This window comes from Alligator sinensis, unplaced genomic scaffold, assembly GCF_000455745.1.
Source record: "Alligator sinensis unplaced genomic scaffold, ASM45574v1 scaffold1584_1, whole genome shotgun sequence".
NCBI lineage: Eukaryota > Metazoa > Chordata > Crocodylia > Alligatoridae > Alligator > Alligator sinensis.
The window spans coordinates 721,053-745,802 of record NW_005842479.1 but is presented as its reverse complement, the minus strand read 5'-3'; the positions used below and the strand labels follow the sequence as shown (position 1 = coordinate 745,802).

General features: G+C 44.9%; 1 protein-coding gene across 5 annotated transcripts in view; it reads right to left on the bottom strand.

Annotated features, from left to right (window-relative positions):
- The window catches only part of FGF13 (fibroblast growth factor 13), a 424,661-nt gene that overhangs the window by 172,364 nt on the left and 227,547 nt on the right, over window positions 1–24,750 (bottom strand). For 2 of the 5 annotated variants that reach the window (XM_025212732.1, XM_025212733.1), the window contains exon 2: window positions 1,989–2,068. The exons of 2 other annotated variants lie outside the window; for them this stretch is intronic. In XM_025212732.1, coding sequence (XP_025068517.1) covers window positions 1,989–2,061 — 73 coding nt within the window. In that variant the 5' untranslated portion in view covers window positions 2,062–2,068. Of the gene's footprint in view, window positions 1–1,988; window positions 2,069–2,168; window positions 2,288–24,750 lie in introns of those variants that run through there. One more of the 5 variants, XM_025212731.1, reaches the window with a different exon arrangement.

Below are 24,750 nucleotides of genomic sequence, written 5' to 3'. Positions count from 1 at the left end.
TGAACGAAGGACCAGCTCCATCCAAGTGCTCATTTAGCTTTTAGGTATCTGTCCCAATGTTTAACCACTCTTGGTGAGAACCTAATCTTCACTCTACATGTCCCCTGTTATACTTACAACTATTACTTCTTGTCCTGTCCCCTGTAGTAGTGTCTCACCAGCTTGGCAACTTATCAGATACCCCCTCAGTCTTCTCTTTTCCATGCTAAATAATGCCAAATTCGACCAACTTTTTTTTTCATAAAAGAAGCAACCACTTAGAAGACGTCAGTCTAGACACCTTCTCCTACGGGAGCTCAGAATCCTAATCCCTGCTTCTCTTTTAGGTCTTATCGGTTTCTGCATCATTCAAGACTCAATAAAGTCTGGCTATTATTCCTTTAGTTCTGCTTATTTGCACAAGTCTTTGCAATTCATTCTCATTTTCATTTTTAATTAACTATTTCATGTTACATCTTCCTTACTGTTAAGATAAGCTGCTGCTGTCACAAAAACCCTGTAAGTGAATTGTTATTACTGTAATGGATTCATAAATAACGTATTACAAGTGTTTAAATACACACACACACATACATATATACCCATACACACATACACATATATATACACACACACATATTTTACGGTTGTCGCAACCCAGTTAGCCAAAAAGTAATGAAAATTGTGCATCCATGAAATTAAATTGAGTAGGAAAAAAAATAACTTTTGAAGCCTTCGTTCCCAAAAAGGTTATTGCTCCTAAAACTTTTGGGTCAATTTTATTTTCTGTGTGTTCCTAAAATGCAGATTAAAATGCCAAAATAAAGAAAAGCTACAGCCCCTGGTGTAGGAATACAGTAATCAATAGCAACTAGATTCCAATTAACTTTTTAACTCTGGACTGGTGAATGCGAAGCAAGCCCTGCGGGGGGGGGAAACAAAAACAGACTAATAAATCTCCTAATCAAGCATGGATCACTCAATACTTCAGCTGTATTGCCCTGTTTACAGAAAAACCTGCCAGAGAAAGCTCTGGGGTGACCTCTGGGCAAGAGTTACTTGTGGACTTTCCCACACTTTCCAGCCAGGGGTTGGTTCCCCCCGCCAGGCGTGCAGAGGAGAGGAGGCCATCGGCATATTCAAGAGCGCTGGGGATTGCACAAGTCAGGAATTTTCAGCCGGTCCGTTGCTAGCTACATCTCCCACCGCCCCCCTTCACAACTCAGATTTCAGGCCTGAACTCATCCACAACTCAGGCTCGGATTGGAGACTCTCAGACCTTTTGCAATGAGCTCCCCGATGCAGCTGTAGCACGTTCTTTGCACACATCCCAACAGATAGAAGATGCACTTTTACATTGAGGAAGGCTACCGCCCGTGCCCATAGCAGACAGAGCTCTTCTCACAATTTTAACACCGATGATAAAAAGAAGTGGTAACACATAACTAAGTGCTCAACCTGTTGTGGTAATCACTTGCCTACCAGCCAAAACACCCACTCGAGATGACAGCCCCCATAAACGAGTAACAAGCAAACAATGCAATGCCACTGTAGTTTCTGGGTCCAGTATTCAATGGCCCCCAGTTTCAGCTTGGGGTTCAAGCCCTTGTCTGTATGAAGAAAAGCTCTCTCATCAAAGCAATATCAACTTAACGACCCAATTCAACCCCTTACTGTAGGCAGGTGCCCCAGGGTGCAACCTAATTCAGTTGTTACCCCAGTATAAGGACCACTTCAGACCAGTGCACTGACAGAGTGGACAGACATAACTGACTCACTTGTTATCCCAGTGCAAAATCTAGAAAGGCTTTTAAATGCAACTCAGATTTCCACTTTTGGGGGCTTTCTTGCTTCAGTCTAACACACCACATACGAAGGAGGTAGGAGCACTACGCTCGACGTTCCTGTTCTTCCTTTCGTCTAACGCATTTCTCAGCAGGTTGAACAGCTAAGGACCGACCCTTAATAAGCTGCACTTATGAATACACCTCCCTTATTCCCCCACTTGCTTTTAATCAGCCTTTGGGTGCGTTCTGTTCCTTGCACATCAGCAGAGCTGTGCGAATAATTGATTTTCTCCATTCACTGGCTGAAAAAAAATAAAAAAGAAAAAGAAATATTCTGGCTTGAAAGAAACATCTCGCTTGACCCAACATTAATCGTTCCCCTTTTTTCTTTTTTTTACAAACCTTTGTTAAAATTCAATTTTGGGATCGTTTTCAAACTGCTGCATTTTGCCTGGAATTTTTTTTTTTCCCAGTTCTGTTCCAGCCACAACAAGCTGACAGGTCCATTGTTCAGTTCACCCACATATGGTATCTGAAGAGTGAAAAATGCTTTGCCTGAAAAATTTCACACTATTTTTTACACTCCTTAACAGACTTGCCAATACGCAGGTACTCTTACTTCAATGGAAGAACATTTTAGAAGATGAGAAGTCCCATTCACTCAGGATTACATGTGTAAATGGTCTTCACCCTTATTCATTTCTCACATCCATTCATCTCCCTTCCCACACACAAAAACCTGAATGCATCAATAGTAGTCCCCATAATGCAGCAGAAGGGAGTGTTCAAATTTCCCTCGCACCTGAAGCAGTCTGCTTTTAATTTCATTCTTGGTTTTTTTTCTATTATTTTTTCCACGCGCCGGATGGGAGCTGATTGGGCTATCCTGTCTTTGGCTGTCTGGGTATGAACACCCAAATCCACAATTCTAGTGTGTGTTGCTAGAATATGGAGAGATTAAATGAGAAAGAAAAAACAGTGGGTAAAAACCATCCCAGAAAAAAAAGCTGAATATTTATGATCTACAGATAGAAATCTGACTGGCAAATGAATGCAGGAGACAGATTAAAAAAAAAAAAAAAAAAAAAAAAAGGAGGGATGGTACCCTTTATCTGGACACTCAATGTTTAATTAATGCACCATTTCCAAACGATTATTGTTAACCTAATTTCTTTGTTGTTGTTGGATTCTGAGAGGGTTGGGTTTTGTTTCCCCTCTCCCCCCTAATAGTTGCAACTAAATATAATTTTTGGCTTTTGCAAAGGACCAGTTCTATTTATAGCATTCACATGACAGGCTGGGGATGATATTTCCCTAGCAGAGGCATCTGCCTCCTTGACAGAGGGAGAGATAATCACATCGGTGAAACCGACTCTGTGCCTCTGACAAGCTTAAGATGTCAGAAATGCGAGGGGTGCGTCTTGCCCCTCTGGAGACTCTTTCCTGAAGAAATGTTGCAGAATTTCACATCAGATGCAGCCAACTGGCAGCGCCGCGCTGCTTGAGGCTGTGGGGCTGGGGGGCAAGGGTCACAGGGGCCTTGAGGCAGATCTGGTTGGTATTGCATTCTTTACTTTTCTTAAAAAAGAGAGAGAGATAAATATAGGATGCAGATACAAGATATAGATGATGTATATCTGCCAACTTCTGCTCAGACTGCCAGGGTGGATTTGCCTGAAACAAGTAAAGACCCCAAAATAACCTGATCTAGGAAACCTCCCTGCTCGAGCTGCGCGTAAGGTCTTGCTGGTTCATTCATCTGCTCCTTTCTGATCTGCATGAAGGTGCAGGACTGTGGCAGAGGTGGGGCAGAACCCCCAGCCCTGTGAGGGCCCTGCAAAATGGGTCCCACTGCTTTCTCAGGTCCCCGGAGCAAATGGGAGCACGTTCACAATCATGCCCCGTTACGGAGGGCAGAATAGTCTCCTCGGCCCTGTATGCCAGCCTGGGGCGAGCTTCACCATGTCCAGAGGCATCTGCGTAGGACTGCATTGAGTTCACCTGAGGGCAGGACTGCAGACCATAGCAGAGGTGGGGAGGGCAGGTTAAACACCCCCCCTTCTTCCTTCTGTCCCTGCCTACACCCCTCGATCGCCTGCCTCTTAACCAGAGAAACTAGTCCTTGCCAGACCCAGTTGCCAGGCCTACATATGCAGGTCAGAAACGAGGAGCAGAGTCAGCTTGCTGTATTCCTTAGTTAAAATCAGGACTTTTGAGCACATCAAGCCATAAATGTGACCGAAAGCTCCTCACTTGGAAGCATGTCTGTGTAACAAAAGGACTCAGCCCATCACTCCCACCCCACTGGACAGGAGCATCTTTCCAAATACAACATCTTCAAGTGAGTCGATTCCTCAGGGAGTCAACGGGAGCATCTCCACCACCAGCGCACGGCCGCATCCCCAAAGCCCGTAGCCCCCGGGCCTCCACGCGCCCCTGCCTCCCAGCCGGCGCTGATTAGCTCCTGCTTTTTAAATTATGGATCAAACCTTCCGGCACTCGGGGACCAAATTATGCTGTGCGTTTTAGTCAGATCAAGGTGTTCTGCCAATTTTGATGCAAGTCGTCTGATGGTGGAAACTGCTGCAAAAAGGAGCCTTTTTGAACATTTCTCCTCCCCCCAACCCTTAGCACGCACGTTAGAAGTTTCTGGAGTATTTCTATCAGATATAGTACCTGCAACGTAACAGCGAGACAGGAGAGGTTTCTGCATTAGAGGCTCACACTAACCCATAACTAATTGCTCTTCACACATCCTCATTAGTATAAATATTTTAACAAACATTTATCAGGGGATGTTTTGCCTGAGGAAGGACATTTAGCAAGGCTTTGGATCGATTTTTAAGCTAGTATCTCACGTCGACTTGTACGGTAACGTTCAAAAATTCCCCGGTCCAATGTTGAGAGGCATGTGAAACACCTCTTACAAAATACCCAAGTGGAAGACATGAAAAGGTTTCTTTTTTTAAAAAACATATTATTTTCTGATCAACTCAGAAATGGGCTCAATTCCAGAAGAAACAAACAAATCTCCAAGAAAAGAATGTGCCGGGACCAGTCAAACACAATTAATAGCAAGTTTTGGCAATTTTTCCAAGTACTAATGGCAAAAGTGTCATTCAAGAAAAAATAGCAGACCTAATCAGGTTGAGAATTAGAGACCAGCAATAACAGAGAGCATATTTGCATATGCAAATTAAGATCCAATACCAGTAGCCCAAGAAACTATAAGTACCAGTGAACAGCTACATATATAGTGTAACATCGAGTGATGTAAGTTGAAAGAAGTCAAGAAATATATTCGAACGGCATCAACTAATGCATCACATCTCCACAGCCTCCATGCTAGCTGTAACAAAAAGGCTATGTATTTGGCTAGCTGTGTGCTATCCCTTTCATTTTATCTTGCTAGACCAACATCTGGAGAACCTCTGTCTTTAGGAGGTTGCAGTGAAAAAGTGAATGCTCTTTTTCACTGCATCCTCCTCAGTAGCGGCCTTAAGGGAGGGCAAACGGGGCAACCGCTCAGGGCCCCACACTTTAGGGGGCCCCAAAATTTTGCAACAATTTTTTGGGGGGGTGAAATTTTTGCAAGGAAGTGGCTCTATTTGCATTTTAACACTCACCTATTTCTCTATTTCCCCCCAAGAATATTTAAAAGATCCACGATACAAGTGTAGGTCATCAAAATTAAGCCTCTAAGGGGCCCCAAACGACTGTCTCGCCCAGGGCCCCAACAACCCTAAGGCCACCACTGTCCTGCTAAAGACAGAGGATCGCCCTCCACCAGCTCTACTGATGGTACTGATATATCTCAGGCTTAGCCTTGATAGGTTATGATCACTACAATTAGACCTTAGTTAGACTGACACCACCATGACAACTTACTGGTACACAGGGACCTGTTTCCCAGGCTACCTTTCCCACGCACAATTGTCTAGTTATTCTTTTCTCACATTTGTAAACCTTGGATTTTGGACTTGCTGGGACTGTCTGCATTATTTGTCGGGACAGAACCTAGAACAAGTGAGGCCTTAACCTCTCTGAGGAATTTAGGTACTAACTACAGTATTCACCTACTATCAGTATTTGGGTGGAGAGAAGCAGAGGGCTCTCAAGAGCCAGTAAGTAATTTTTTTCTTAAAGTGTATTTAACAGGAGAAAGGTAAGACTGCAATTCACAATGATGAAGAATTTAGGAGAAAAGCCAAGATGGTCAGTGAAAGGTAACCTCTTTTCCTTCAACTCCATCAGCTACAAAGTCTTCGACTCCTTGCTACACCCGGGTCAACGCACAGACTTTCCCCCGTTCACTACCCTCTTCCCTCTGGATCTGATAGTTTGCCATGAGCTACATGGGCCTCTCTGTCATAACAGATTTTCCAAATATTCACCTTTTTTGTTCCCTTTTGACATTTAATCAGGTGGGTTTCATTGGAGCAGGAATAAGGTATGGCCCATGCAGATTTGTGCAAGCCTCTGCTTAGTCTTAGACAGGGACCTATACACAAGATATTTTAACCTAAAATGAACTGCACAGAAAACCTGATTCGACTCACTTGAGGTATTACAGAATACACGAGGTCTGTCCACACTAATTTAATTACATCCTCGTCACACATCTTCCACCAACTTACGGGACTAGGGCCAAATTCCACACCCAAATACATCGGTGCAATTCCTGTTCATTCAGATTTATGTCTGAAAATGTGAAGGCAGGGTTTCAGCCAATTTTGGCCAGACATTTTTTCTTAACCTCTTTATTCCTAACATTCAGCAAAAGAAGACAGAAAGGAGAAATGGGAAAGACCTGTAGAGTTTCTAACCTATTCTCTTGAGATTGCAGGAGAAAATATAGGCGAGGGACCACTGTCCAATTTGCTTATGTTAAGAAAAAATAACACTTGGATTGTACCGTATAGATTCTCAACAGATACGATCAACCTCCGGATCTGTCTGCGGCAGAATAACGAGGCAATAATCTCGCACAATATTAAAAGGCAGTAGACACTTCTCTGAATGGTAGTTATACTACTGAGAACGTTATAAAAATCACAACAGAGGCATTCTTCAGAGCATGTACAGAAATATATTCTCTTTCCCCATCTCTGTAGCCACTCAATAAAAGGAAAATATCAGCCTAATAAAAAGGTCACGGCTTTCAATCTTCCGAGGCAGACGCCGTGCTGTGGGTTCATCCCTGTTTTAAGGAAGGTAAGAGCTGGACCCTGATAAAACAATAATGTATTGGTATAAAAGGTTGTGTTGCTTTTTTTAAATCTGTTTGCTATTGTTTTAAATTTGCTCTCTTAGACTTGTCAAGTAACACGCGTATGGATGCTGTGGGCGAATTCAGTCGTGTGGGCGCGAGCTTATTAAACAAACAAACAAAAACTGTTGAATAGTTGACACTTGGAGCCTTGAGACATGTTCACACACACACACACACACACGTGTTCACACACACACACACACGTGTTCACACACACACACACACACACACACACACACACACACTCTGCATGACTGCCTAGGCATGTCATAAGGGTTTTCAATAGTTATCCTGGAATAAATGGGCTCCCAGTAGTACACCAGCACTTGTGCTCCTCCTCTACATCACATTTTTTTTACTTTAACACTGTAAGATCTAGAGCATCTCCGTGCCTTTATTGCAGGGCATCGCCCAGGCCTAAAAAGAGACCTACGTTGGAAGCTTTTGAATTTTCTGCTGCTGGCAGGACAGCAAATCACCTATACCAGGGGTGGCCAACCTATAACATGTCACAGATTAGGGAAGAGGCAAGCAGTACAATGGCAGATAGAGCAGGGAACAGAAAACAGAGCAGCAGATCAGCCAGAGGGAGGGCATCGGAGTGGCACTCAGGGGTGGCACGGGGCTTAATTTGTGGCATGCAAGCCCAAAAGGTTGGCCCCCCAGTGATACAGACTTCTGTACCACAGAAGAAATGCAAAAGCAGTATTCTGTGGCTTTTTTGCAGATTACATCCTGAACGACACTGATGTGGAGAACGGTTATGAAAGACGGCAAATCAGCAAAAAAAACAATTTAAAAATGGAAAAAGATACAATGATCAGGAACGAAGCCTGTGCAACTGGAGTTCGCCATTCAGGCGGCCTAGGGGAGGGAGTGCCTGCAGCTGCACTCCCATCGGCACACACGACACCGCGGCACGTTGTTAGAGAAGTGCCGCTAGGATGTTACCGCTCTGTGCAGGTTACCCAACGTGCTGCTTTTTTCAGGAATGACAGCCCAGCACCATTTCATTGCACTTTTTAACCCTTGAACAAACAACACTGAACACAGCTGGAGGGCCAAGCTGGCTTGGACATACATGACAATCACATCTGTTCGCCTCTGGAACCAAACCCAGATCAGAAATCGGTTCATTGCTCCCTTCAACATGCAACATTTGTTCCCTTGGATGTGACTGGCCGTCTCACCCACCTGCCTGGGTGGGAGTTTTATATTGCCAATCAATGATAAAACAGAGTAAACTCTCTTAATGTGGCACACCGAACGATGCAGAATAGCTGCCTGCCTTCATTGAGATGCATCAGTCATTTCTGGTGGCATATTCTTTGGGCTAAGATGGGTTAGACTTCCTGGGCTGGCTCCTCTGCCTCTTTCAGCTCATGCCGAGTACAACAGAGCAGGGGAGGAGAGACTATCCGGGAGGAAATTACAACTCTGCAGTCTCCCAAGTCATAAATTAGAACAGCTGAGTGGGCTGTTTTGGCACACGCCAGCTGGAAACAGTCCCTAAAGCATCATTAACCCCCTGAGGATTGCTACCAGGCAGTCTAGCCCCATGCAGGGCCCGTCTCTCCCACCCCAGCAGGGCCTGTGGGAAGGGAGGCACTGCCCTCACATCATCCATGCAATGCGTACACTCAGCCCTGCCAGGTCTTCCTTCTGCCCTCTGCACTGCACCCCGCAGGGACGGACACCCGCCCCTGGGGGCTTGTAAGCATTTTCACAAAGATAAAATTTGACGCATCAACGTAATTATAAAGCCACAACCAGCGCGATGCCACCCAGTCGTGCCGTACTCATCACCCACCACCTATAGCTGCACGGCATTTTCTCTGTTGTTTGACCTGCTGTACCCAAATGGCAAGTTTTATTAGTGATAACGGTGCCTCTGGATGTGTGAGGTACCTGTGCGTATGCAAGATGTCAAAATCTCTGCGGGAGACTCATGCTGTGGATGCTGGCGAAACCCCCACAAATCAATTATAGAAGCAAATAAATTATTGAGAGGATCCACTGACAGCTCGGGGAATTGGTGCAGAACCTGCTGTGAAACCAGGTTGTTAGCAAGAGAAACTTATTGTTCAGTAGGTGTTTGTTAACCTCAGAGAAATTAAGTGTGCCGTCTCAGTTTGCTATGTTCACCGCACCAAAGGTGGCATGGCGAACGAGCAGTATATATGGCCCTCGTTAAGCTCGTTGGGCGAAAAGGCCATGCATGACTCATCTAGGCTGTTGCTTTAGGTCAGAAGCTCACCTTCCACCCACCTACCACCTTCACCCCATTCTGCCCGTCTACCAAGAGGTGAGGAAGCTGAAGCCTGAATTTCCTTTCCCAGACTAATGGACCCTTCTCCATCCATTGGCAAGGGTCATCAACGCTTTCTCCCCATCTTTGCTCTCACCATTGGGAGCACAGTGTGCAGGAAGCCCATCACTGGGAGCATGGTGTGCAGCACAGTTAGACATTTTTTTCCAGGTGAAAACCAAAGTTTTCAACCCAAAATGTGAAGGGGGTCCTAACCAAAACATTTTGAGAACAGCGGACACCCCCCCCCCAGACAAAGCTGTTCTTTAGTTACAAACCCAATCCTCCCCATTTCATTTTTTGGTGCTTATTCAAAGCCAGTCTGACTCAACTCCCTGCAAAGTCAATGGAAAACTTGAGGCAACAGGTTGAGTCGGCTGTGATCGAAGCTCAGCCTCCTCCTCCAAGACTGTCCTCAAAACCCATTTATTTCAGCTGGGCGCTTTCTCCACTGAGCTCCACTCACCCCTGCACCTTTCCCGTTATGCCTCACTCTCAGCTTCAGAAGCCAAGTAAAACGGACCCGTATTCGACAAATCATAATGCAACACAGCTGACGTTATCCTTCCCTGTCCAACTCCTGCACCGCCACCTTCCTTTTCTAGGTTTGTCTGAGAAATGCTGCAAACTCTGTAGAGCAAAGACCATGTCATTTTTAGATCCTGCAAAAGGTTGCACCACCTGAGTTCAAAATGTGGCAAAGGTTTGCACAAGCAGAAGCGGCCCTTGAGGCTAGCATGCCAACACCAAACCAGCTTCTGCAGGCAACCGTATGCAAGGGGCCGATGTGGCCAGTATCGCATCTGGCCTCTTTTGATGCTATTCAGATACCCATTTATAGAGGGACTGACTGGGGGAAGCCTTCAGTGCAAGTAAGGAAGCCTGAACTCATGCCCCTGGATCTACTGCTTTCCTGCAAAGTCCCTGGATAAAAACTGAGATGACATGCACATACTTAATAATAATGGCAGGGCAAGGTGGGATGGATACTTCAAACTTTTCTTTCCAGGCAGAGCTGGATTCATGGGTCTATGTGAAGATCTGGAAAAAATACTTAAGAAGCCTGCCTTTTAACTGGTAGAGCTTCCAGCACCGAGATATTAGGCATCTCTTCTTCACTGCGGAGAAAGGGCATGAGAAAAGCTAATGTTCTTGCTCCACGTTAGCCAGTGCTTGGTAATTAATAGGAGGTACAAATTCCACAGTAACAAAGCAGTCCTAGTTTTAACACCTACAAGGAGAGGAAGGCACCCCTGTTGTTTCTGTGCAAAAGCTACTGCCTTGTCTGGACTTGGATTTTCCATCATGTTAATTATCATATGCTGGCTTCATTTCCCAGTGAAAACGCACCTTCCCCATTTATCTCTGAAAATGGGGTAACACACTAGCTGGGCTCACGAACCTGCCAAGGCCTGGGATGAATTTTCTCAAGAGCTTCATCTTATTCCCATTAAAATTAAAAATGAAACAGGCAGGCTATTAATCTGGAACAGCTGCATGGACTGCGTATTAAGAACCGATGTATTAGTTATTGGGATTGTTATTTTAATACCCACCTGCTGCTACCAGGATGTTTTATTGTTAGAAGGCAATATGCAGGCTGATGGAAAATTAATTCACATTCTCCTATATCATGCTATCTTACAATACAGGAAGCTGTTGCTTTTTAAAAAGCAACACACAGCCGCAACAAACTTGTTCCTAAACCATTAATTCAGAAATACAACAGTTAACATAGCTTCACCGAGTCATTAGAGCAATCAGATGCAAACTGCACTCTTGTTAGCACCATCCACCATCAATATCCCTTTGAAGGTTCAGTGGCTTGGCTTGTCAGACATTATCAGAGATGACCCGCTGTGCCAGATGCTTCCTCTGTCTGAAGGAAACATTACAGAATAAAGAAAGAGAACGGCTCGATTCTTTCAGGCCTCAAAAGCCCCAAAAACATTTGAGTAAAACAACATTAAAGCCTATTTTCTTGGTATCTTTTCTCATTCCACGGCTGGGGTGGGGAGAAGGGGAGAAGGAGAAGTTATTTTATTAGCTAACAAGAGAAATTCTGGTCTAATAGATTTTTTTTCTCTGCAAGAATAGTCTCGAGGGACCGCAACTCATAAGCGTACGGATGAAATTGATAAACTCTCTCATAACCTCCGTGGCAAAGAGAGTCTAAAGCGTAGGCAAGTGAAGAGACACATTACAAATGCGCTCGGTTCGAAATCCGAACAACTAAAGCGTGACCTTGGTGTAAGGTCCGGACTAGCTGTCACTGTAAAGAATAGCTGGAAGTGGAGAAAAAAAGGAAAAAAAACAACTTGCAGGGTTCATCTCATCTTACCATATATACACAAAATCTGTAACATTTATATTTATACACACACACATACATGCATACATATGCACATGCGCGCACACATACACACACACATCCACGTACGCACACACATACACACACATGCACGTACGCACACACACACGCATGTACACACACACACATCCACGTACGCACACGCATGTATGCACACACACACACACGCATGTACGCACACACATCCACGTACACACACACACACATGTACGCACACACATCCACGTACGCACACACACACACCCGCACGCACACACGCACACACACGCGCACACACATATGCACATACGCACACACACGCACGTACACACACATATGCACGTACGCACACACATGCACGTACGCACACACACACACATACATACACACGTACGCACGCACGTGCACACATGCATACATATGCACGTATGCACACACATACATACACATACATACACACACACACATGCACGTATGCACACACACACACACACACACACATGCACGTATGCACACACACACACATGCACGTATGCACACACACACACACATGCACGTATGCACACACACATACACATGCACGTATGCACACATACATACACACATATATATATGCATGTACGCGCACACATACATACACACATATATGCATGTATGCATACATACATGCACACACATACAGACATATATATGCATGTACATGCGCGCGCGCGCTCACACACACACACACACACACACACACACACACACATTTATATATGTTTTTGAGGCAGTGTTCAGCCTTTCAGCACACAAACCTTACACATGTTCCAATCACCAGCTTTTGAATAATTAAACCCAGTCCTTGAAACAGATGAATGCCTTCCAGTAGCTAGAGGTGAAGTACGAGGCCTTGAGCAAAACAAATCCTGCACGCCCCGTCGGAGAAGGCACGTTCCCTCAACCCAAAGGAGCCTGTGTTCCCTCAGGGTGCCTCTGTTGCAACAACCCAATGAAACACCTAGAGGTAGGTGGAATATTAATCATGATTTTGGCCCAGGGGAAGAAAAAAAAAAAGAAAAAAAAAATCAACAGGGAAATGCCTGTAGACACATCTATCTGCTGTTTGCTACCCCAATTCTGTTTAAGGTAATGGTTTACTAAAGAGTAGGTTTGTGGACCATGTCCTTAGCAGCACTGGTTGAAGTTGCATGAACTGGGACCGTGGCGGCTGCTGTTGATTGATGCACCCTCATCACTCAGCTACCATCCTTGTAAAGAGCTGAGAGTCCAGCACTGCAATGAAAACACTTGCAGGCAGGAGATGTTATCTTACATTTCAGCCATTCTTCCTCAGATAACATGTGCTCATTGGGGAAGATGCCATTATCCTATAGCAAAATACCCAACGGCCACATCAACGCCCCATCAACTGCAGGCAGCCCCTTTCCACCTTTCAAGTTCTGGCTCCTTTTTGACCAGGAAATCTCTTGCTATTTGTCAGAGGTTGAAAGCACCCCCTCCTCCAGTCTCTAATGTTTTGACGAAGGATTTCAGATTGCCATCTCTGGCTCAGGACAAAGGTAAGTTTTAATTGCTTCAAGAGGGGAGGAGAAGGGAGGTTGCCATTCAGGACTGCACTGACCACTGCTGCCGCTGCATGCTCTTATGAAAGAGGGTTAAAGATGCACCTTGTATTGCTACAGGGGCCTATGAAACAGCACCACCAGCTTACCAATCAACCCCCTATTTTCATAACCGTATTGGGGTCTATGACAATAACTGCTGTTATTCAGTTTTCTACTGCTCAAGATGGATCCTTTAGCTCTCACGCTCATCTTTTAGCTCCCAATACAAGCCTCTACCACTTGAGCCAAACAACCCCATTTTAGCTAACAACAGATCCAATAGTTCCTTTATGGGCCAGCTACTTGAGGGCAATCGCTCTCAGTCATTTACAGAAAGCTGGCACATTATACTTTTGCTTGCTCTCCCTTGCCTAACCCGAATACGCCTTCTTCTTCCTGCTCACATAGTACTAGAAAGAGTTGCTGGGTTTCAAAGGGAGCTTCCCAGGCAGAATTTCACTTGCTCTCTCTCTTTCTGTCAGCTTCTTTCTAAAGCGTCTTCAGTCTTAGCTTGGAAGCTCTCCACTTGAGCCTCATTTCAGCATTTTCCTTCCTCGCCTCCATTTCAGCAACATCCTGTTCTGATCTGGCAGCCGGAAAACGTCATCGTGCTTCCTCGGCCTGAAGAAGGGTGCTTGTTCCTGAAAGCTTGCAAAGAAGAATTTTTCCAAATATTTGAAAAATATAAGGTTCTTTGGGTAGATGTGATATCTTTTCTTAGACCAACCAAAAACCCAACTATTTCAGTTGGGCTAATAAAAGACACTGGATTTACCCAAAGACCCTATGTCCTTACACCAACATGACCGCAACCAACACCTCTATAGCTGTGGCATTTAAAGACCCCACGCAGAGAGGCATCATTAACTCCCAGCTCTACAGAAGAGTCCTCTATATGGAGGTGGCAGAAAAACATTTGCTTTTTGGCAAGACCACCACAATGATCACTCGTGCTTCATTTCTTCATACCAGGAGCCTCAGGCCTCTTTGAAAGCCGAGTGCTTCTATCGAGCTTTGCCCCAACTCTTATCGGCTTGGTATCAACTTCAAAACCAGGTCGTTTGTATTTTTCTGCTATCCTCTCTTTCCCCGTCGTCACCCAACAGCCTCTTTACAATCGTCTTTAAATACTGCCATGTCAGGCGCCTCGCCAGCCACTTACTCCTACTTCCCTGCGCTGCAGAGAAGAAATGCAATCCTGTTGGCTCCGTTTTAAGGCGCCATGTGAAAATAACCTTTCTTTCTGTGATAGAAGATGATCGAACACTCCTGTGCCTCTGCTCCTCTCATAATCAGCTTATTATGACAATATCTTTGTAATATTCAAACCGCTTGGCACACATTACCATAATGGAAGATGTAGAATGAAATTTTTAAATATCTCTTCCAGAGCAAGCTCCAGGCATCGCTCAGGCAAACAGCGCTTTGAACGTAATAGTCCTTGAGTGGCCGTATTTCCAAGGCTCAGGGGTAGACCAAAGAGGAAGGGCATCATCTCTTCAACATTTGGAGCTCAGGCCAGAAGGATGGAGGCCTCGCAATGTGCTTGATTCACTTGGTGGCTTTCTGCAGCCTTTATACCTTACCGATCCATACAGCAGCCAAAGACTGGTTCAGTCCCGGGACAAGCCGGCACAGGCTTGAGGCTGTTTTACCTTGTTGGAATAGCCATGGATGGGCCAGTCCATCGCTTTGGGATCACCCTACAAGAACCTGATGATAGACAGCCACTGCATACCCCGTACAGGATTAGCCCTATACAAGAGGAAGCCATATCTGCCTTCAAGAGCTTTCTCTCTTCTCTCTGGCCTTGCAGCAAGGCTGGTAAAAGGTGGAGAAAGCGGAGACCAAGATCCACCCATCCCTCTCGAAAAGCTATTCGCAAGACTGGGTGTGGGTACATCATATTTTAGGCAGACAAGGTTCTTGGGGTAAATCTGATATCTTTTATTAGACCAACTCAAATAGTTGCAAAAACTTCTTCTTTGCACGTTTTTGGGCATGAACACCCTTTGTATTTTAGGGTGCCTTTATATTTACTGAAGTCATACAGAGAATGTCATTAGAAACCCATTAAATCCCCCCCCCAGCTATGAGAACTGGAACAACACATCCAATATTTCTGTCAAACCTGTTTATGTTTTAACAAATGCCTCATTAATGAGGTGCACAGTTTCCCTTGACTCTTGCTGAAAGTATTAACTTTTCACAGTTGGTTTATAAGGATTTCACAGCTGGCTTATAAGGACTATAGAGGTTACTGAGTTATTACATTAATTTTGAAAGGATTCCAGCTTTTGTCGATCAAAAAATATGGCCAAGTCTAAAATACTTGGGGGCTTTTTTTCCCCCCTCCAGTTCAAGCAAAGCTGTTAGTACCGACTGCTTTTGTTTTGTGTTTATATGCATAGAGCCACTGCAGGTTAAAGAGCAGAAAGACGTAAATGAGATGGAGAGTATTGAAAACATACAGTTGTACATCATCTGAGTAATGCCTTGGCCTTATTTCAGGAAACAAGAAAACCTGTAGCAGCTTATTCTCTGGAGCTCAGCAGGTGGAATAACAATCGGACATGTTTTAGGATGCTAGAATCCGAGTTGTGCTTGGAATAAAAAGACATTTCTACTCAGTCTCATGCTAACACTGATGCCATATACCTAAATACCAGCAAAGGAAGTAAATTGAAATAAGCCTGGCTCCGAAAGCACTTCCCCGAAACTGGTTTTATCAAGTACATGAGGTTACACCAAGAGCCATGAAGACAATATATTAAGACTTAAATTCACAGTATTGTTGCTTGAACACATCCTGGTCGTCTTCCCCTTTCTCAATTTCTGTTTCCTACATCCCTTGTCCATTCTTAGTTGCCTCTTCCTAGATAGAAGTCTATACTCTAAGTTGCCCAAGGAAACAGAAGTCCAACTTCAGCCTGTTTCCAAAGGTTGATTAAAAAAGTCAGCTGGAGTTGGAGACAGACAGACTGGGACAAACTGGGATGTTTGGCTTAAAAGAATTGTTGGAAGGGAAGGCCAAAGCACCTCATAAAGTAACAGGCTAGGCAGGGCAATGAGCTGAAAGATTTTAGAAAACAAAGGAAAGAAGAGCTGGCAGCTGAAAGTAGAGAAACGTATTTTGGCGGGGTCATGGTAAAGGGACAACAGTATGAATACTGCCCTCTCTTGAATACTGTGCAACTGGGGTCATTTTACAGGAGCAAGAGGGGACACTTGGACCAGAAGCAGCAAGTTTCAGCATCAAGGATGCCCACCCCTACTATCACTTTGCCTTCCACATCCACCATGACACCAGTTGACTTAAAGTCATCCTCATCCTTCCTCAGGTAGCCTGGCCCAAGGGGAAAAGAAGTGGTATCATCATCCTTACATCCAACACAGACTAAATCCAGACCAGCACTAGGAAAAGCAATAAGTGGGTTTTCTTTTTCTTTCTAACCTTATTTCTTCTCTTTCCTTGCATTCTCCTTTGTCTCTGTCTAATACGTCAAGCCTAGTTGGCCAAGACAATGCCATTTTTCAAACAGGTGTTGCGAGTCTCTGACCTATAAGGCAGCTAAAAGTCACGCTCTGACCAGTCCAGTGCTAGTAGAAGTTGCTGGGTTTTTGAGTGCCAGAAAAACATTTCCCATTCCCTTGTTTGTCCAGCAGTGAGGTTACAAGAATCAGCACCACAGACAAGTCACATTTCTCTTCCTTTCTCTTCTTTCCTCTTGTCTCTTATCTGTCTTGCTTGGTCTTCAAAGAAATGGGCTAGGGTTTAACAATATAGCTTGAGGTCATCCAAACTCACATCTTCCTCCTTCCCAAAAAGGTGCAGTTGGTACTTCCTCCGTAGGACGTATCTCAGACTAACCTCCCATCAAGAGCTTGACTGAGCAAGAGGATAGAGTGGGTCAGTTATAAAGAAAGGAGCAAGCAATGGACAAGTCCTTCTTCTTAGACAGCCTCCACCTCTTACTGATCCTTATATTCTTTACCTCTGACATCATAATCAGTTGCCATGGCATCTGGAGAATGCCAGTATATTTAACTAAAAGCTTATAACCAGGGATCTGGGTTTTCTCTGATAAAAAAAAAAAATCCTCAGTTTTTCAGATTAAAAAAAAGTAACCCAGAATCCACATTTTTTCCTGATTAAAATGAAACACTACTCTAGATAGATAGATAGATAGATAGATAGATAGATAGGGGAGGGAGCAGACTAATAGATAGATAGATCGATAGATCTCTATAGATCTATCTATCTATAGACATCTATCTAATCTATATATATCTATATAAATATAGATATAGATATAGATATATAGATATGTCTGATGCCTCCCCTATTCCTCTCTCTCTCTATATATATCTATATATCTTTATCTATAGACATTATCTATATCTAGATATTGATATATTAATGGTGTTTAGATATAGATATATTAGTGGTGTTTTATTTTGATCACAGATACATGTGGATTTGGGGTTACTTTTTTAATCCAAAAATTGGGAATTTTTTTTTTTTTTTTTTTTTTACTAGAAAACCAGGATTCCTGGTTATAACTCGCAATGTGAAGAACTGAAAGCACATAGAGGGCTACTGGAAAAATAGCTTTGAAAGAAGCAAAGCTTTTTTTTCGAACAGATGATGCACAACCACTCCAGATTTCCAATGTAAAAAGAAACTGCTGTCTTTCCCCCCGCCTCCAAGGTGAAGGAGAGACTTGGAAAAAAACAAACACACACAATGTTCAAAACCCCTGCAGTCTAAAACACGATAAAACCCAGGCCTTCAAAATCATCCGTAGGCCATCAAGACAGCTCATTAGGAGCCAGAATGGGTTTTTACACTATTATCATCAAGTCAACGAGTCTTAATTCCACGGAAAGGGCACTTCAGACAACACGGCAACGTTGCGTTTCGAGCTGCAGGAGTGTGAACCGGTCTGTTTTGCTTCGCGGCGAGATGGAGGGAATTAGCACTGCTCTGAATCGCACGTTATGGATGAGGTGCCATTCGACTCATGAGAGGCTGATTACTGAGTGTTACAGTCATTAAAAAACAAAAGTAATGAAGCACCGTGTTTGAACCAAGGATTCTCTTCAACACGAAGTGGTGCAAGAAAAACTAACTAAATAAATAGGCACTAGGCCTTTCTGCACTATCCTTTTTCCTTGTTTTGGTGTGGATAAAATAAGAGCCTGAAATTCCCAACTCCTGGAAGAGGCACGTTATCAAGTTATGGTTTTGAAGCAGACTCACGTAGGACCATCTGAATACATCCAACAGGAATAGTTAGAGGGATTAAATGTAGGTGCATACAAGCACTAGACAGCTGTCACGCTGCTCGTGGCAGGTGGCTATTAAGGATGAAAGAGGGGCAGCAATTCCCTTTCACGGATGTTGAGCTTCGCTGCCCTTCTGGTTCCTCTGGTCTGCTGCCTCCCCTATTTCCTCCCTCAGCAGAGAGGACTGCACAGGCCACCTGCTCAGATTAAAATGTGTGGTTGGGAGACTCTGCATCACTCTTGAGCTCCACAGAAACCCAGATTGTATCTTCACCGATTTCAGAGCGGTAAGAAAAATGGCTAGCCTCTTCCCTGTCAAAAGCATGCCTTCCTTTCGGTATCCCCCCGCTTCTCCCCACCATTACCATTACAGAGCAACAAGGTGCTCTTAGAAAAAACCTACTCTGATGGAAACCGGCCAGAGGAGTCGATTGCTGTGTTTGGTTCGTTTGCTTGTGCCATCCGCTACCCAGCCGTCAGCTACACAGCATGGTGGGAGAGGTAAAAGCTGAGGGTAGGAGAGAAGTAGCATCAGGCCAAGAGCTACTGTCCATTTTAATGCTCCACTGGGAGGTGGGGGAATGGAAATGTAGACCTGTGTGTCCATGCTAACCCTAAAAGAAACTCAGTGCACAAGCACGGGGACTAGAAGGTTAGGAGGCTAGTACCGGGACATGGCCTGACCTCTCTCTGTGTCGCTGGTGTGTATCCAAAACAGGCCGAAAGGGAGCAATAGCCGTGCCAACCAGACGGCTGTCCAATGGCTCATGATAACTAAGGCGGAGACCCCAATATGGCTCATACTGATACCACAGTACCAGCTCGTACTGATACTACAGTATGGTTCGCACAGATACCACAGTATCACTTGGCAGGGCAGCATGAGCATGGGAAGCCACAATAGGATGACTACCCAGGACCCAATTTCCCCAAAAGAAGAGAAAGTTGAGCACATTCCCTGTCCTCTCTGCTAGAGTAGTGCCTCCCTCTCTCTGCTGCAACATGGCCTTGGAAGAAAGCAGTGAAAAGCCAGATGGAGACAAGCAGGGACCCCTGGATTTCGGAGAATTTTCTACAGCTGGGACTGGATTAACCTCCTGACTGGCTGCTTGCTCCTTATCTTTTCATTTCCCCTTGCCTCATGCTCTCTTCAAGTTGCCCCTTTACCCTCTCATCCCTCCCCTACTCCCTCCTCTCTGCCTGCCTGTGCCATCTAACTGGTCTCCAAAGTAAACCCACCCCCCCAAGAAATTAGCAGGTTTGTTGCCACCGCAGCATTCACTCTGCTTGGGTCCAACACCCCCTTCCACCACCCAGGGTCTTTCTTGGTTATTTAGTGCCAGCTCGGTGGGGTAGGGACCACCTGCTACTCCGTACAGCCCTCGGCACAACAGGGCCCCATTCATGGTTGGGCATTAGCCATTCCTCAACAAGCATACAATTAATATTTATTCAACTGAATGCCATCCTGTGATTAACCTTTAATTATCAATTCATTAAATGAATCGATGCACCGTTTAAGCCACCTGTCATTACCTTCTTTTTCATGACTCCCCTTTGCTCTTGCCGCGGCTAGAGCTATTATTAAATGCAACACCCAGACCGTTTGGCTTCCACCATCTGTGGATTAGCTCCACGCACGCTGGTTTGCTTTATGCTTTGGCAATGTTTTCATTCACACGACCTGGCGATCCCAGATGAGACAGAGGGTGCGACCCAGGTCTCAGCCGACATTGCCACAAAAAAAGCCAGCTCTGCATCTGCTTTAGCTGGCACAGATACAAAGATCTTGGTCATAAATTGAACGATTCTACTCTTATGGCACCCTTATTGGGTTTGGAGTCAAGTGTCCTCAAGTAGCACAACAAAAACTTGCCCAGTTTCTTTTACAAATTTGGGAACTATATTAAGACAGATGACTTGGGGCTTGAGTAATGCACATTGCCTAGGTATTGAGGAAACTTGCCTTAGCTGTATCTGCTCTACGGGTAAATGAAAGGACACCAACCTAATACCAGTCATGAGAACTAGAATCGGTGCTTCGTTTAATCTACTCTAAGTAATATAGTTGCCATTGATTAGATGCTGATATTTTTGATAATTCCCCATTGTTTCTAATGATTTTGAAAGAACTGATAAATGTAACTGCGCTCCCCCTACCCATTAAGAAGGACCTATACAATTATTTGTGAAAAACCAGAAACCTCCTAAAAAAAGAGAGCTGAGGGTAGAGCCACCCAACTGACCCGCTTCACGAGTCACAAGTTAGTTGAAATATGACCGTGTTATGCTCACGCTTGCAAAAGCAATGATGCCAGAAATGCATATTTATACAAAAGTGTTCACAATAAGAGTTAATGGAGCCGTCTGTTTTTCAACAGCCGTGCACGTTTCAGGTGGAAGTTGCACGTGCAGCAGATATCATCGCTTCCACCTCTTTTCATGGAAAACACTGATTGTGACTCACCCCCACCGGGGCACAAAAATATAAAGCCACAGGTCCCTATTCCCTCTAGGCAGCTGCAGCAGCAGAGACCTGCACCCCATGGAAGGGCCCGGGATGCTTCCAACCTCTACCCAACCATGTTCAGCTCTGCGGGAACCATCACGGGCAAAAGCTCCACCATCAATGTGCACACTGTACCTTTGCTCCTTGGCCAGTAGTGGATCTATTACAGGTGAAATTCCCACGACAAGAGCTCAACTTGGAGTCTCCTTGCAGAATTCACTGATCTACAACAGTTGCATTGCAGGGCGCTTTGCTAGCCATTGCATTCCCTCCATTCAAAACCAGATTTGAGAGATGGATGGACGGTATAATATACAGCTGCAAGCCTTCTCCCTTGAAAATACCTTGTATTGTTCCAGCAACATCGACAGACAAGTGGAAGTCCAGCAACGAGCCCTCAGAGAGTGATGTGTTTCTCCAGACTAACCCTTGTAACCACTTGGTTACAAATGCAAGTGATTGCAGCAAACCACTCTCTATTCTTCCTTACCACAAAATGGAGAGAACGATTTTCACCTCTGTATTTCATCACTCACCCAACTGACCCGCTTCACCAGTCACAAGTTAGTTGAAATATGAGTGTGTTATGCTCATGCTTGCAAAAGCAATGATGCCAGAAATGCATATTTATACAAAAGTGTTCAAAGCCACATCTGCAGGGTGGCAAGCTGCAAGGCTCTCTCACGGAGATGGAGCCCTTCTTTCGAGTCACCTCTCGGAAGAGAGATAAGCAAGACAGGCCAGACATTTCTTTCGGGAAATTTTACTGCTACAGAGATTTTCTTTTATCTTGAAGCTCCTTGTAAGGCACAGCTTTTGGGTGCCTCCCACCTCAACTTAAAAGGATCGCGCTGCATTTTCAATTAAATGTCTCCTACTGTTCTTGAAAGCGCTTCAACTTTATCATGTGTTCAATTAGCATCTAATCAAAGGGAAAGCAGAGTCTGTGGGGCAACTGAAGTAATTAGTACTGCTTTAGTCTAACCAGCCACTACAATCTTGACATCTTGTTATGAAGTTAAAAGTTAGAAACTCTACCTACCAAGCAGGGGAAAGTAACCCCAGAGAGACGGGAGACATCCTGATGAAGGGTGCCCTCCATAATGAACACTGTCACATCCGAGGAGGGTCTTGGGGGCTGGTAGGGGACCCTGAAGCAGATGAAATGAAGGCCAAAAAGGTTTCCCTGCCTCTAATGGCAGTCTTTGCTATCTCGTCTCTGCCAGAACCGGTTGGTCCCGCAAGCTCATGAAGCTAGTTGTGAAGAGCAAATGCTTTCACTTGAGAACAGAACAGAGTTTATTAAGTGGGAAATATAAACAAACCCAAACCAAAACAGGATAATATGAAATATGCACCCCCTTCTGACCTGAATAGTTTCACTGATCACCGATTTCCCCACTTTTCCCCAGTCTAAACCCCACGAGTCGAACCGTGCCAGACCACTCTCCTGTCAAAGCAAAGCAGGACTCTTCAGTAAAAGCATAGCTTCATTTAAATTTTCTTTGCCCAGTGGTCTTGCCCATTTTAACACAAGAAAACTTTACTTAAGTGGGAAAACAAGTTTTGTAGTCCTCTGCCTTTCTTCTCAGCAGACACCCACCCTTTTGATATGCACCGATTATCACAGGTTGTGGGGACACTTGTGGCATTTCAGTACCGACAGCTTCTAACTTGTGGGCACGGGGTATTTCCTTTCCCCGCAGTGGCAGCACTATGTGCTTTTGCCACATGTATCTTCACTTCTGAAAGCACCTGCTGACAAAATGAATGTCACTGTTTGCAGTCTTCAGTAACCCTGAGCTGCTCTGTGAATTCCCCGGGTCAATTCAGGAACAGACAACATCTTTCTAATGTCTGTCTGCGCGCCGTTTCCCTGCATTGTTATGCAGGATCGCGCATCAAGGTTGCAAAGACGATCCCATTATCGCCAACGTGGAGCAGAGCGCACAGCTTTGTTTCGTTCATCTCTGCAATATGTAACATCGGCTGTGTATATAAAAGAACCAAACTGCCTGTAAACCCATTGATTAATCTGTTTTTCTGAGGGCCAGAGACACTGCACGTCTCTCCCATTCAAAACATTAGTAGTTTCATTTAACTGTTTATTGTGCATCTGTACAAATCATCCTCCCCCAAGCTTTTGGAAAATGGACAGCATGGATTTTAATGTGGCACAGCCAGGTGCGAGAAGCCAAAAATGTAGCTCACCACTAGCACATACGTAATTCAAGAAAAGCGATTGCATACAGGTGCACATAAACCCCCCGCCCTCCACCGCCCCACACATCTGCCCTCTAAAACCGAGGTTGCCAACATGATACACTTTTCTCAGCTGGGCAACCAGAACAAAGTGCTGGGTTTGCGGGGGTTGTTTTGCAAGTGGGGCTCTGCATGAGGCACCATAATGAGTCCTGCATGCAAGCACACGTGGACTCAATAGCATCTGTCATGCTGGGACAGGCAGGTGTCTTAAATGCCATGCACATATAGGAAGGATAAAAGGGCAGCATGTGTGCACTGCTGTGTTCCCTAATCAAAATGAATCTGGGAGGCTTAATTGCATTCATTGCTTGTCTTTTCACCTGTTTCTTTAGGAAAAGCACCAGGAGCCCCAGTATGACTTCAAAGCCCCTTCATTTTCATCACAAATATAGTTTTGCCAGAGGACTTTCCAGACCTGGGAGCAAACATTGCATAGCTTGATGCTGTCCCTCCCTTCTGGTGGGATGTTTCAGATTTTCTAGCAGAAAATCGGGATCAAGGACAAAGAAAAGAACAAAATACCACCCCACCGATGCCAGAACTCTTTGGAAGCATGGCTATGAGGGCGGAAAGTGGGATTACTGTTATGGCTGTTGAATACAGCCATTCAAACCATTGCTTTTTGTTGACTGTCCACAGGCACCCTGATCTGTGCGGCTGTGACCGCTAGGCAGGCAAGCTTCTTTGGGTAGGTGTGATATCTTTGATTAGACCAACTAAATAGTTGGAAAAAAAGGGTCTTTGCAAGCTTTTGGGCACAAACACCCTTCTTCAGACATTGGGAGACTCTGCTGTTCCAGGTTGTCCAAGGTAGAAACAACAGCTCTCTTCCAAGAGGCCCCACAGCTCTCTTCCAATGCTAGCCCATCAACGCGGCATACCGGACCCACGAAGCTACACTGGGGCTATGGTTTTTTCCCCCACTCCATCCCTTGCCCATACTCGAGCATTCAGCACCAGTGAAGCAGCTCGGGAAGCAGCAGCTAGACAAGGGGCCTGGACGGACGGCAGAGCACTTTGTCTGGGATCCATTGCTGCTTGGATGGGTTGGGCGTTGCGTCAGTGTAGGAAGAACATGCTATTCGGGGCAGCGCCGGAAAGCGTAACATTGCTGATGAGCTGCTTTCCCCGTACAAACAGATGTACCAGTGGGCATGCAGACTATGGTAACAGGACCTGACAAGCAGCAGTTTGGCACTGAGTGCACAAGAGACTCTCAGGGCAAACTGCATGTATATTCTGCAATGCCCCCCAAATGCATCCGGCTGAAACTAATGCCCATTGTCTGGAGTCTCTGTGCATGCTGGCAGATGAACACACCCAACCTAATGAACCTGCTCATTGCTGGCAAGTAGTAAATAGGATAGATAGATAGATAGATAGA